At 42.6% G+C, this 13439-nt stretch overlaps 1 protein-coding gene across 13 annotated transcripts in view; it reads right to left on the bottom strand.

Annotated features, from left to right (window-relative positions):
- gcnt3 (glucosaminyl (N-acetyl) transferase 3, mucin type) overlaps nt 1-13439 on the bottom strand; it is a 147015-nt gene that overhangs the window by 103463 nt on the left and 30113 nt on the right. For 12 of the 13 annotated variants that reach the window (XR_010020597.1, XR_010020598.1, XR_010020600.1 and 9 more), the window contains exon 2: nt 4122-4175. The exons of the other annotated variant lie outside the window; for it this stretch is intronic. Coding sequence is in view for 1 of the 12 variants with exons in the window: in XM_063068770.1 (XP_062924840.1) it covers nt 4122-4149 (28 nt within the window). In the remaining 11 variants the exon portion in view is untranslated. The remainder of the gene's footprint in view (nt 1-4121; nt 4176-13439) is intronic. 13 annotated transcript variants of the gene reach the window in all.

The following is a 13439-nucleotide window of genomic DNA, read 5'->3' as shown; positions in this document are numbered from 1 at the left end:
TCACAAACAGGAGGGGTCCCAGAACAGATCCCTGTGGAAATCCATTGGTCATCGACCTGCATGCAGAATATGAACAATCTAGAGTACAACCACCCTTTGCCTTCTGTGGGCAAGCCAATTCTGGTTCCACAAAGCAAGGTCTCCTTGGATCCCATGTCTCATTACTTTCTGAATGAGCCTTGTATGGGTAACTTTATTAAATGCCTTACTGAAATCTATATACACTACATCTACTGTTCTATCATCATCAATGTGTTTTGTTGCAGCCTCAAAGAATTTAATTGAATTCCCAAGGCACAACCTGCCCTTGACAAAGCCATGCTGACTACCCTTAATCAAATTACGTCTCTCCAAATGCTCATAAACCCTGCTTCTCAGGATCTTTGTTAACAATTTGCCCACTACTGAAGTAAGACTCACTAGTACCCCATGCAAGGCTTATTGAGAAAGTAAGGTGGCATGGCACCCAAAGGGACATTGCTTTGTGGATCCTGAACTGACTTGCCCAAAGAAGGCAAAGAGTGGTTGTAGACGGGTCATATTCTGCATGGAGGTCGGTGACCAGTGGTGTGCCTCAGTGATCTTGTTCTGTGACCTCTACTCTTCATGATTTTTATAAATGATCTGGATGAGGAAGTGGAGAGATGGGTTAGTAAATTTTCTGATCGCACAAAAGTTGGGGGTGTTGTGGACAGTGTGGAGGGCTGTCAGAGCTTACAGCGGAGGATCATTTTGGTAGGTCAAATATGATGGCAGAATATAGTATTAATGGTAAGACTCTTGGCAGTGTGGAGGATCAGAGGGATCTTGGGGTCTGAGTCCATAGGACACTCAAAGCTGCTGTGCAGGTTGACTCTGTGGTTAAGAAGGCATACAGTGCATTGACCTTCATCAATCGTGGAATTGAATTTAGGAGCCGAAAGGTAATGTTGCAGCTATATAGGACCCTGGTCAGACCCCACTTGGAGTACTGTGCTCAGTTCTGGTCACCTCACTACAGGAAGGATGTGGAAACTATAGAAAGGGTGCAGAGAAGATGGTTTAGGAGCATGCCTTATGAGAATAGGTTGAGTGAACTAAGCTTTTTCTCCTTGAAGTGACAGAGGATGAGAGATGACCTGATAGAGGTGTATAAGATGATGAGAGGCATTGATCATGTGAATAGTCAGTGGCTTTTTCCCAGGGCTGAAATGGCTAGAATGAGAGGACACAGTTTTAAGGTGCTTAGAGGTAGGTACAGAGATATCATGGGTATGCTTTTTATACAGAGAGTGGTGAGTGCGTGGAATGAGCTGCTGGCAACGGTGGTGGAGGCGGATACGATAGGGTCTTTTAAGAGACTCCTGAATAGGTACATGGAGCTTAGAAAAATAGAGGACTATGGGTAACCCAAGGTAATTTCTAAGGTAAGGACATGTTTGGCACAGCTTTGTGGGCCAAAGAGCCTGTACTGTGCTGTAGGTTTTCTATGTTTCAGGCTCTCCCACCAAAGGAAATATCCTCCTCACATATACTCTATCGTGGCAATTCAACATTCGATATGTTTCAATGAGATCCCCTGAATTCCAGTGAGTAGAGGCCCAAAGCCATTAAATGCTCCTCATACGACAAACTTTTAATTCTGGAATCATTTTTGTGAACCTCCTTTGAACTCTCTCCAACGTCAGCACATCCTTTCTTAAATACTACATTCTTAAATACAGAACTGCTCACAATACTCTGTGAGGCCTCACCAGTGCTTTATAAAGCCTCAACGTTACATCCTTGCTCATAAAATTAACGCTAACATTGCATTTTCCTTCCTCGCAACAGACTCAATGTGCAAATTAACCTTTAGGGATTCCTGCACGGGGACTCCCAAGTCTCTTTGCATCTCAGGTTTTTGAATTTTTCTCTCCATTTGGAAAATAGTCTATACTTTTAATTTTTCTACCAAAGTGCACGGCAGTGCACTTTCCAACACTGTATTCTATCTGCCACTTCTTTGCCCATTCTCCTAATCTGTCTAAGTCCTTCTGTAGCCTCTCTACTTCCTCAAAACTACCTGCCCCTCCACTTACCTTCATATCATCTGCAAACTTGGCCACAAAGCCTTCAATTCCACCATCCAAATCATTAATATATAACGTAAAAAGAAGCAGTTCCAACACAGGCCCCTGAGGAACACCAATAGTTACCAGCTGCCAACTAGAAAAGGCTTCCTTTCTTCTCACTCTTTGTCTCCTGCCATTTAGCCAATGCTCTATCCATGCTCTTATTCTTCCTGCAATACCATGGGTTCTTAACTTGTTAAACAACCTCATGTGTGGCACTTTGTCAAAGAGATACCAACAATGGATCTCCAATATACGTACAATACTCAGTAATTTGAAAACAGCCAAAGATGAAGATTATTGCAAGGTTCAGCAAGGTGGTGACATTAAGGTGAACACCAAAAAAGGTAGAGGGGGTAGACAGATGGTGCACCCCTGTGGCCATGTCCTTTCAAAACAAGTATACTATACATCAAAAGAAGAATAGGGATGGCAAAAGACACCTTTACGAGAATGAAGAGTATATTGACCAATACTAAACTAGGCATTACATCCCGCCTCAGAGTACTGAAATGTTACGTTTATCCAGTTACGTTATATGGCTCAGAATGTTGGACAATATCTAGTAACGTGAGGAAACAAATTGAAGCAGCAGAGATGTGGTTTTTGAGGAGGATGCAAAGAACATCATGGATGAACCGAATATCTGACGAGGATGTCTTGAACAGAGCAAGCACAAAAAGAGAAATGATGTATGAAATCATGAAAAGGCAATGCAACTTCATTGGACATGTGATTAGGAAAGAGGAGTTAGAATGCATGGTAATTATGAGAAAGATTGAAGGGAAGAAAGCAAGAGGAAGGCAAAGACAAATGATGATGGAGACAGCAGCCAAGGAACTGGAAATGAATACCAATGAATTGACCCACTTGACCCGAAACAGGAGTGTGTGGGCCATGGCAGTCAAAGCTCAAACTGGGCATGACACCTGATGATGATGATGATGATACCGTTCAGGCTACTGTTGGGGAAGGTGACTGCTCAAGAGAAAGACACAGCAGCAGTCAGCTCTGTGGGACCAGAAATGGCTCAGAGGGACTGGTGGAGTCAGATAGCACTACAGTATTAGGAGACTTTATGGTTAACAGGACTGACAAAAAAAGTCTATGGCCACGAAAGAGACCCTCGGATAGCATGTTGCCCCTCTGGTGTGAAGGTTGAGGATGTCTCTGAGTTGTTGCAGAACATTCTTGTGAAAGAAGGAAGGTAAAAGACACCAGAGAACTGGAAAGAGTGCAGAGAAGATTGCGGAGGATGTTGCTGGGAGAGGGTTTGAACAGTTTGGGGTTTCTTTCTTTGGAGCATAGGACAATGTGAGATGATCTCATAGATGTATCCCAGGGTTAGTACAATCAAGAAGTAGGGAGCAAAGGTTTAAGGTGAGAAGGGAGAGATTTAATTAGAAATTTGAGGGGTAACAATGGTCAGTATATGGAATGGGCTACCAGCGGAAGTGGCTAAAGCAGGTACACTACGCTAGCAATGAAGGCTACCCTCTCCCAGGTGAGCAGCAACTACCTGGAAGAGCAGTAGGTGTGAGAAGGTCTCTGTAGAGAGTCAACCCCCATAATGTAACAGGGCTGGAGAACATCCCAGGACGAATATTCAAGGAGTATATCAGTTCACTGACGTGCACGCTGACTGCCTGATGACTTCACAGACATCTTCGACACCTCACTCATCCAGATTTCTCTCCCCACATGCTTCAAATCAGCCACCACCATCCCTGTACCAATGAACACTACACCTTCAGAAATAATCCCACCGCTGCCTTTAAGGAGTTTGTACATTCTCTCTGCGAGCACACGGGCTTTCTTTGGGTACTTGGGTTTCCTCCCACAATCCAAAGATGTAGAGGTTGGTGGGTTAATTGTCATTGCAAATTGTCCTGTGATTAGGCTAGGATTAAATTGGGGGATTGCTGGGCGCCGTGGCTCAGAGGGCCTACTCCACGCTGTATCTCAATCAATCAATCAATCAATCAATAAAGGACTACTGCACATCTTCCTGCCACATTGGGCACTCACCAATATACTTAACGACAGAAGCCCTCATCCGTCATGCACCTGGTCCTGACACACCTAGAAAGCAAGGACACATGTCAGAATGTTGTTTCTGGATTTTACTTTGGCATTCAACATTATTGTCCCGCAGACCATAGTGAACAAACTCTTACCCCTTAGTCTAAATACAGTGCAACTGGGTTTTGGACATCCTAATCAATAGACCACAGATAGTCAGGATGCACAACCGCTCCTCTGTCCCACCATCCTCAACACTGGTGTCACCCAGGGCTGTGTGCTGAGCCCATCGCTGTACCACAGCCAAAAGCCTAAACAATCACATTGTCAAGTTTGGCGATGACACAACAGTGGTGGGGCTCATCACCAACAATGATGAGATGACCTACAGCGAGGAGATGGAAGAGCTTGTGGCCAGGTGCCAGGCAAATAACCTCTCCCTTAATGCCAACAAGACACTGGAAATGGTTATTGACTTCAGGAGAAGTCACCACTCACACCCCTCTTTACATGGGCACCACAGTATTGGGAACGGCGAGCAGTTTCAATCTCCTGGGACTGCACAATTCGCACAACCTCTCATTGTCCCAGAACACATCATACACAATCAGGAAAGCTCACCAATGCCTCTACTTTCTGAGGAGGCTGAAGGGAGCTGGACTATGCACATCTAATCTCATGTCATTCTACTGATGCACAGTAGAGAGCATCCTAAGAAGCTGCGTCACTGTATGGTGTGGAGACTGCACTGTAGCGGACAGGAAGACTCTACAATGGGTAGTCAAAACTGCCCAATGCATCACCTGCAGCAGCCTGTTCACCATCAAGGCCATATATACAGAAAGGCGTCAGTAAAGGGCCAGTAGCATCATGAAAGATCCCACCCATTCTGCTCATGGACTGTTTGCTCCACTCCATCGGGGAGGAGGCTATATAGTAGTTGCAACAGGACCACCAGATTCAAAAAGAGTTACTCTTCCTGAGCAGTAAGGGTGATCAACACCTCCACACCCCCTCCCCCCCACCACCATTATCCTATCATTTTCTGTCAGCCACTTTATATACAGACACTCCTGTGCCTAGCGTCACTGAATAGACAAACAATTGATCTATGTATAAAATCTGTCTTATGTATTTATATTTATTGTGTTTTTATTATTATTGTACTTTTGCATTTTTTTTGTGCTGCATCAGATCTGGAGTAACAACTATTTCATTCTCCATGTGCACAGCAATGGTTAATGACATTAAACAATCTTGAATCTGTCTTTTCAGTCAATTAGCCAGTTTTCTGTCCTTGTTATTGAAATTACTTATAAGACTTCAAATTTCGACAAGAATACAAAGTAGTATCTTATTATATATCTTTTGGAACTCATATCACTTCAATAGTACTTGCCTTCTCAATTCTAGCTGCTTCTTTTTCAGAGAAACATCCCATTAATTGGATAAGATTTATATTTAACAAATTCATGTTGTTTTCTCTAATCAATTCGCACATATCTAGGAAATTGCTAATTCTGTCCCTGAACATTGTTTCCAAAACATTCCCCACCATCAAGATTAGACTGACTAATCTGTAAAATATTAGGTCTACCTCTCAAACCCTTGTCCAACAAAGTGCAACATTTCCAACTTTCCTCTCTTGAGACTTGACCCTAAATCTCTCGATGTTTTGAGGTTTATGGACAGGGCTTCAGCAATTTCCTATTTTTATTCTGTTAGAAACCTGGGGTTGTTCCTATCTGGATTTGATGATTTCGCCACTAAGAGCGGGCTACGTTTCATCTACTTCATGTTATTTACTTCATGAATGGTCCGTCATTCAATAAGATCATTGCTGATCTGGCCATGGACAGCTCCAACTTCCTTCCTTTTCCCCAAGGCCATTAGTTTCCTGCTATGCAAAAATCTATCTAACTATGTACTACATATAATAAGTGAGGTAGCCTTTACTACTTCCCTGGGCAGAGAATTCCACAGATTCACTACTCCCAGGGTAAAGCAGTTTCTCCTCATCTCCATGCTTATTCCATTCCCCTGAATCTTGAGTCTATGTCTCATTTGTCAGTGGAAACAGCTTTCCTGCCTCTATCTTATCTATCCCTTTCATAATCCGATATGTCTTTGTAAGATCCTACATAGATCCAAGTGACTCAATCTCCATGTTTGTTAACCCCTCATCTCCAGAGTCAACCTGGTGAACATCCACCATACTGAATTCAAAGCCATTATAGCTTTCCTCAAGTAGGGAATGTACACAGTATTCTGGGTGCAGTCTCACAGTAGCGTTGATTTCAACACACTGCAACAACTTTCTTGATATAGGTTCAAGCACTTTCCCAACTACAGATGTTAAGCTAACTGACCAATTTGCTGGAATCTGCCCAGAGTCCAGAGAGTTTTGGTAAATTATACAAATTCATCTACTATAACTTCTGCCATTTCTATCAATAACCTGGGATGCATCCCATTCGGACCAAGGGACTTACCAACCTTTCAGCCTACTAGTTTGCTCACCACTGCCTCTTTAGTGACAGATTGTACTGAGCTCCTGACTTACCATAACATCCATTACATTCCTCTTCGGCATGTTGGATGTGTCTTGCACTGCGTAGACTGACAGAAAATAGTTATTCAGGCCTCATCCATTTCCAAATTACTCAATACTAACGCCCCCTTCTCATCTTCCAAGGGACCCATGTTCACTTTAGGCACAATTTTCAACTATTCCTTTGCCTCCAAAATATGCTGCTTGATCTGTTAAGATCCTGCAGCAGTTTGCATTTTGATAAATATTCATTCAGTCCCTCTATAACGTCCACTGCCTCCTTCAGTAGATTCCTCTTTAGTTTCTGATTAACTCCATCTCTCTAGCAACAGTGGGCTATTTTTGGATTCTTTTTTATGCTTGCTGTCACTCTTTTCTGTTATATTTCACTCTTTCCTTATGCTCATAAAGACAGCTACAATTTTAATTTCCAAGCTCTCATTCTCCCAAAGAGGAAAGATTCATTCATGTGATCATTGTTTAAGTTACGTTTTTAAAATAGATATAAAGTTTTTACTGTATTCAGAATTTAATTTAGATTCCAAAATGCCAAATGATGTAAGTAGATGAAATATAGTTTCAAGTATAGCCCAGAACCGCAAGAAAATTAATCTCCTTTTCAAATGCTACTGTATTTGTGCCGAACCCCAGCAGAATTTGCTGCATCCCTGCAACATTTAAATTAATGGTAATTCAGATCTTACTAAACAAAAGCATTCTTTTCTTGCATTAATTAATGCCTTTATTCACAGGCAATGCTTGAGAGTTCTAATCAGTTGCTTTGATGCTAAAATAACTCCTAAAATGTGTTGCTTTGATAAGGTGGCATGTATAAACCTTAAAAGGGGCGAATTTCAAAGTGCATGGTATGTGTTTTAACTCTTAAGCTATATACATTGCCAAAGTTTCTGCTCACAAACAGAAACCACACCATAATTAATCAACAGTTTACTTACAGAGGAACTACTAACATTTTCTCTATATCATTTTTTCCATATGTGTATAAGATGATGAGAGGCATTGATCGTGTGGATAGTCAGAGGCGTTTTCCCGGGGCTGAAATGGATAGCATGAAAAGGCACAGTTTTAAGGTGCTTGGAAGAAGGTACAGAGGAGATGTCCGGGGTGAGTTTTTTATGCAGAGAGTGGTGAGTGCGTGGAATGGGCTGCCGGCGACAGTGGTGGAGGCGGATATGATAGGGTCTTTTAAGAGATTCCTGGACAGGTACATGGAGCTCAGAAAAATAGAGGGCTATGGATAACCCTAGGTAATTTCTGAGGTAAGGACATGTTTGGCACAGCTTTGTGGGCTGAAGGGCCTGTATTATGCTGTAAGTTGTTCTACGTTTCTATACCCCCAATCAAATCCATCTGTAACTCAGCAAATGAAGTAGTCCATCTCTGAAAGTGCTAAGACCATTATTTACACCTGGGCTGATAGATAGCAACCAATTTTTCCCCTGAAAGTACCAACTGATGACCACCTTAAACAATACTCAGTTTAACCATCTGCTCTTGATATTCAATGGCATTAGCATTGCCAAGTCTCCCACCATCAATATTCTAGGGATCACAATTGACCACAAACTGGACCAGTAACTTAAATAACGTCATCATAAGAGTAGGTTAAAGGCTGACACATTAAAGCGCTTCCACCATCGACAGGGCACACATTAGTGGCTGAAGGAATATCCTCTATTTGCATGGGTGAATGCAATTCTCAGACGCTTAATGCCATTTGGGACAATGTAGCTTCGTTGATTGGTATCTCACCTACCACCAGAAATGTTCATTTCCTCTTCCCCTGCTGCAGCAGATATAGTATGTACCTCTTACAAAAGGCACTGCAGTATGTCCCAAGCATATGACATCCACCATCAAGAAAGGGCTTAAGATACATGTGAATACCACTGTTTCCAAGTTCTCCTCCAGGTTTTCCTAAAACCTGGAACCAATGAGGACAGAAAACAAAAAAAAAGGCAAAGTCTGTGGACAGAGGAGCTGTTCAGGTTTGAGGTAAAGAACTGGGAAAGAGAGAAAACAAGTTTGTTTTAAGTTGCAGAGAATTGGGGAGAGTGATAGGACAAAGTGAACTTTTCTATTAATGGATGAAGACAGGCTTATCATAAAGATACTTACCATGAAGTTGCTGCTGATGTCGTCTGGTTAATAGGTTAATGAGTGAGAAAGAGAAAGAAGAGAAATAGCTGAGACATAACAAGAAAGAAGACATTTCCTTCTGTCATACTGTATATGATATGAGTCACATGTGGGCTTCATTTTCTCTGCATCTCCAACCCTTAGCAGTGTTAAGTACACCAGCTGTAGTAGAGAGCTGGTTTGTTAGTTGGCTCCTACATTTTTTTTTGCATGTCTAATTCCAGCAACCTTTCTCATAGTCATATTGCACAGAAACAAGCCTTTGATCCACTGAGTATGCCCTGAACATTAAGCACACATTTAGACTAATCCTTCATTAAACCAGGGTTTCTAGCTAGCACGGCTCGAAGGGCTGGAAGGGCCTGTTCTGTGCTGTATCTCAATAAATTAAAAAATGATGCAAATTAACATTGATTTCAAGAGATTTTGATGGAAAGCTCTGGGGAAATCACAACTCTCTTAAAATGATAGAGCCAAGCAGGGAAAGGGTTCTCACAATGTTGGTAAAGCTTTATGAGGACTGTCCATCTACTTAAATGCGCCATTTGGTGGAACTTATTGCCTAGAATCAAGGAAGCAGCAGAGAAACAGTTTTAGGAGAATTATATTTTGTGATCCCATCCCAGGCGACGGAGTAGAGGGAGACAGAGTAGGCAGGCTTTGGCTCAAGCGGCTTTGGCGAGCAGAGGCTGAAGGACGAGCTTCACTCCCAGTGAGGTAAGGCCGGGGAAGTTCCTTTAATTAATTTAATTACCTTAGGAGTAGGTAATGGAGGCAGCAGTTAGGGCAGTTGAGTGCTCTGTTTGCAGTATGTGGGAAGTCAGGGTGAGCACAATTGTCCCTGATGACTACACCTGTAAAATGTGCATCCAGCTGCAGCTCCTGACAAACCGAGTTAGGGAACTGGAGCTGGAGCTAGATGAACTTTGGATCATTCATGAGGCAGAGGCAGAAATAAACAGATGTTACAGGGAGATAGTCACCCCTAAAACTCAGGAGACAGGTAGCTGGGTGACTATCAGGAGAGGGAAGAGGAATAGACAGAATGAGCAGAGAACCCCTGTGGCCGTTCCCACCAATAATAAGTATATCATTTTGGATATTGTTGATGGGGACGACCTACTAGGGACAAGTTGCAGTGGTTGCGTCTCTGGCACTGAGATGGGACCCTCAGCTCAGAAGAGAAGGAGGGAAAAGAGGAGAGCAGTAGTGATAAGGGAGTCGATATTTAGGGGGACGGATAAGAGGTTCTGTGGAAGAGATCAAGGATCCCGGATGGTCTGTTGCCTCCCTGGTGCCAAGATCAGCAATATCTCAGATCGCGTTCTCAGTATTCTCAAGAGGGAGGGTGAGCAGCCGGATGTCGTGGTCCATGTAGGGACCAATGACGTGGGTAGGAAGAGTGAGGAGGCCCTGAAAGGTGAGTTTAGGGAGTTAGGCACTAAGTTAAAGGACAGGACCTCCAGAATAGCAACCTCCGGATTGCTACCAGTGCCACGTGCAGGCGGGTTTAGAAATAGTAAGATAGAGCAGGTCAACACGTGGCTGAGGACATGGTGCAGGAGGGAGGGCTTCAGATTTATAGATAATTGGGCAGTTTTCCAGGGAAGGTGGGACCTGTTTCGGCAGGATGGTTTACATCTGAACTGGAGGGGGACAAATATTCTTGCAGGTACGTTTGCTTGAGAGGCTCCCGTGGATTTAAACTAGATACAAGTGGGGAGGGGAACCAGAGTGTAGGAACAGATGTAGGGGAAAAGGAAGAAAAAGAAAATAGTAAAGTTATTTGCACTGTTAGTGATAAACAGAGAGTAAGAGGTGGAAAATTTCTTAAGTGTATTTATTTTAATGCTAGGAGCATTGTAAGAAAGGTGGATGAGCTTACAGCATAGAAACCATAGAAACTACAGCACAGAAATAGGCCTTTTGGCCCTTCTTGGCTATGTCGAACCATTTTCTGCCTAGTCCCACTGACCTGCACACGGACCATATCCCTCCATACACCTCCCATCCATGTGTCTGTCCAATTTATTCTTAAATGTTAAAAAAAACCCCGCATTTACCACCTCGTCTGGCAGCTCATTTCATACTCCCACCACTCTCTGTGTGAAGAAGCCCCCCCCAATGTTCCCTTTAAACTTTTCCCCCCCTCACCCTTAACCCATGTCCTCTGGTTTTTTTCTCCCCTTGCCTCAGTGGGAAAAGCCTGCTTGCATTCACTCTATCTATACCCATCATAATTTTAAGTCCTAACCCATTCAACCTTTCTCTGTAACTGAGTTTCTCAAATCCCAGCATCATCCTTCTCTGCACTCTTTCAACCTTATTAATATCCTTCCTGTAATTTGGTGACCAAAACTGAACACAATACTCCAGATTCGGCCTCACCAATGCCTTATACAATCTCATCATAACATTCCAGCTCTTATACTCAATACTTTGATTAATAAAGGCCAATGTACCAAAAGCTCTCTTTACAACCCTATCTACCTGTGATGCTACTTTTAGGGAATTTTGTATCTGTATTCCCAGATCCCTCTGTTCTACTGCACTCCTCAGTGCCTTACCATTAACCCTGTTCTACCTTGGTTTGTCCTTCCAACGTGCAATACCTCACACTTGTCTGTATTAAACTCCATCTGCTATTTTTCAGCCCATTTTTCCAGCTGGTCCAAGTCCCTCTGCAGGCTCTGAAAACCTTCGTCACTGTCTACTACACCTCCAATCTTTGTATCATCAGCAAATCTGCTGATCCAATGTACCACATTATCATCCAGATCATTGATATAGATGACAAATAACAATGGACCCAGCACTGATCCCTGTGGCACACCACTAGTCACAGGCCTCCACTCAGAGAAGCAATTCTCTACTACCACTTTTTGGCTTCTTCCATTGAGCCAATGTCTAATCTAATTTACCACCCCTCCATGTATACCTAGCGACTGAATTTTCCTAACTAACCTCCCATGCGGGACCTTGTCAAAGGCCTTACTGAAGTCCATATAGACAATATCCACTGCCTTCCCTTCGTCCACTTTCCTGGTAACCTCCTCGAAAAACTCCAATAGATTGGTCAAACATGACCTACCACGCACAAAGCCATGTTGACGCTCCCTAATAAGTCCCTGTCTACCTGGAAGTATGATGTTGTAGCTATTAGTGAAACATGGTTATAGGAGGGGTGTGTTCGGCAACTAAATATTCCTGGATCTCGTTGCTTCAGGTGTGATAGAATCGGAGGGACAAGAGGGGGAGGTGTTGCATTGCTTGTCAGAGAAAATATTACAGTGGTACTCTGGCAGGATAGATTCGAGGGCTCGTCTAGGGAGGCTATTTGGGTGGAATTGAGGAATGGGAAAGGTGTAGTAACACTTATGGGGGTGTATCATAGACCACCTAATGGGGAGCGAGAAGTGAAGAAGCAAATTTGTAAGGAGATTACAGATATTTGTAGTAAGCACAAGGTTGTGATTATGGGAGATTTTAATTTTCCACACATAGACTGGGAAGCCCATGCTGTAAAAGGATGGTTTGGAGTTTGTGAAATGTGTGCAGTATAGTTTTTTGCAGCAATACATAGAGGTACCAACTAGAGAAAGGGCAGTGTTGGATCTCTTGTTAGGGAATGAGATAGGTCAGGTGATGGAGGTACGTGTTGGGGAGCACTTCAGGTCCAATGATCACCATGCCATTAGTTTCAATATAATTAAAGAAGGATAGGTCTGGACCCAGGGTTGAGATTTTAGATTGGAGAAAGGCTAACTTTGAGGAGATGCAAAAAGATTTAGAAGGAGTGGATTGGGACAAATTGTTTTATGGGAAGGATGTAATAGAGAAATGGAGGTCAATTAAAGGTGAAATTTTGAGGGTACAGAATCTTTATGTTCCTGTTAGGTTGAAAGAAAAGGGTAAAAGTTTGAGATAGCCATGGTTTTCAAGGGATATTGGAAACTTAGTTCGGAAAAAGAGAGAGATCTACAATAAATATAGGCAGCATAAATGAGGTGCTCGAGGAATATAAAGAATGTAAAAAGAATGTTAAGAAAGAAATTAGAAAACCTAAAAGAAGATACGAGGTTGCTTTGGCAAGTAAGGTGAAAATAAATCCAAAGGGTTTCTACAGTTATATTAATAGCAAAAGGATAGTGAGGGATAAAATTGGTCCCTTAGAGAATCAGAGTGGACAGCTATGTGTGGAACCAAAAGAGATGGAGGAGATTTTGAACAAATTCTTTTCTTCGGTATTCACTAAGGAGAAGGATATTGAATTGTGTAAGGTAAGGGAAACAGGTAGGGAAGTTATGGAAACTATGATGATTAAAGAAGAGGAAGTACTGGCGCTTTTAAAGAATATAAAAGTGGATAAGTCTCCGGGTCCTGACAGGATATTCCCTAGGACATTGAGGGAAGTTAGTGTAGAAATAGCACGGGCTCTGACAGAAATATTTCAAATGTCATTAGAAACGGGGATGGCGCTGGAGGATTGGCGTATTGCTCATGTTGTTCCATTGTTTAAAAAGGGTTCTAAGAGTAAACCTAGTAATTATCGGCCTGTGAGTTTGACGTCAGTGGTGGGTAAATTGATGGAAAGTATTCTTAGAGATGGTATG

The sequence above is a fragment of the Mobula hypostoma genome, chromosome 16 (genome assembly GCF_963921235.1).
Source record: "Mobula hypostoma chromosome 16, sMobHyp1.1, whole genome shotgun sequence".
NCBI classification, from domain to species: Eukaryota; Metazoa; Chordata; class Chondrichthyes; order Myliobatiformes; family Myliobatidae; genus Mobula; species Mobula hypostoma.
The sequence above is the reverse complement of the archived record's forward strand: the minus strand, read 5'-3'. Positions and strand labels throughout refer to the sequence as shown.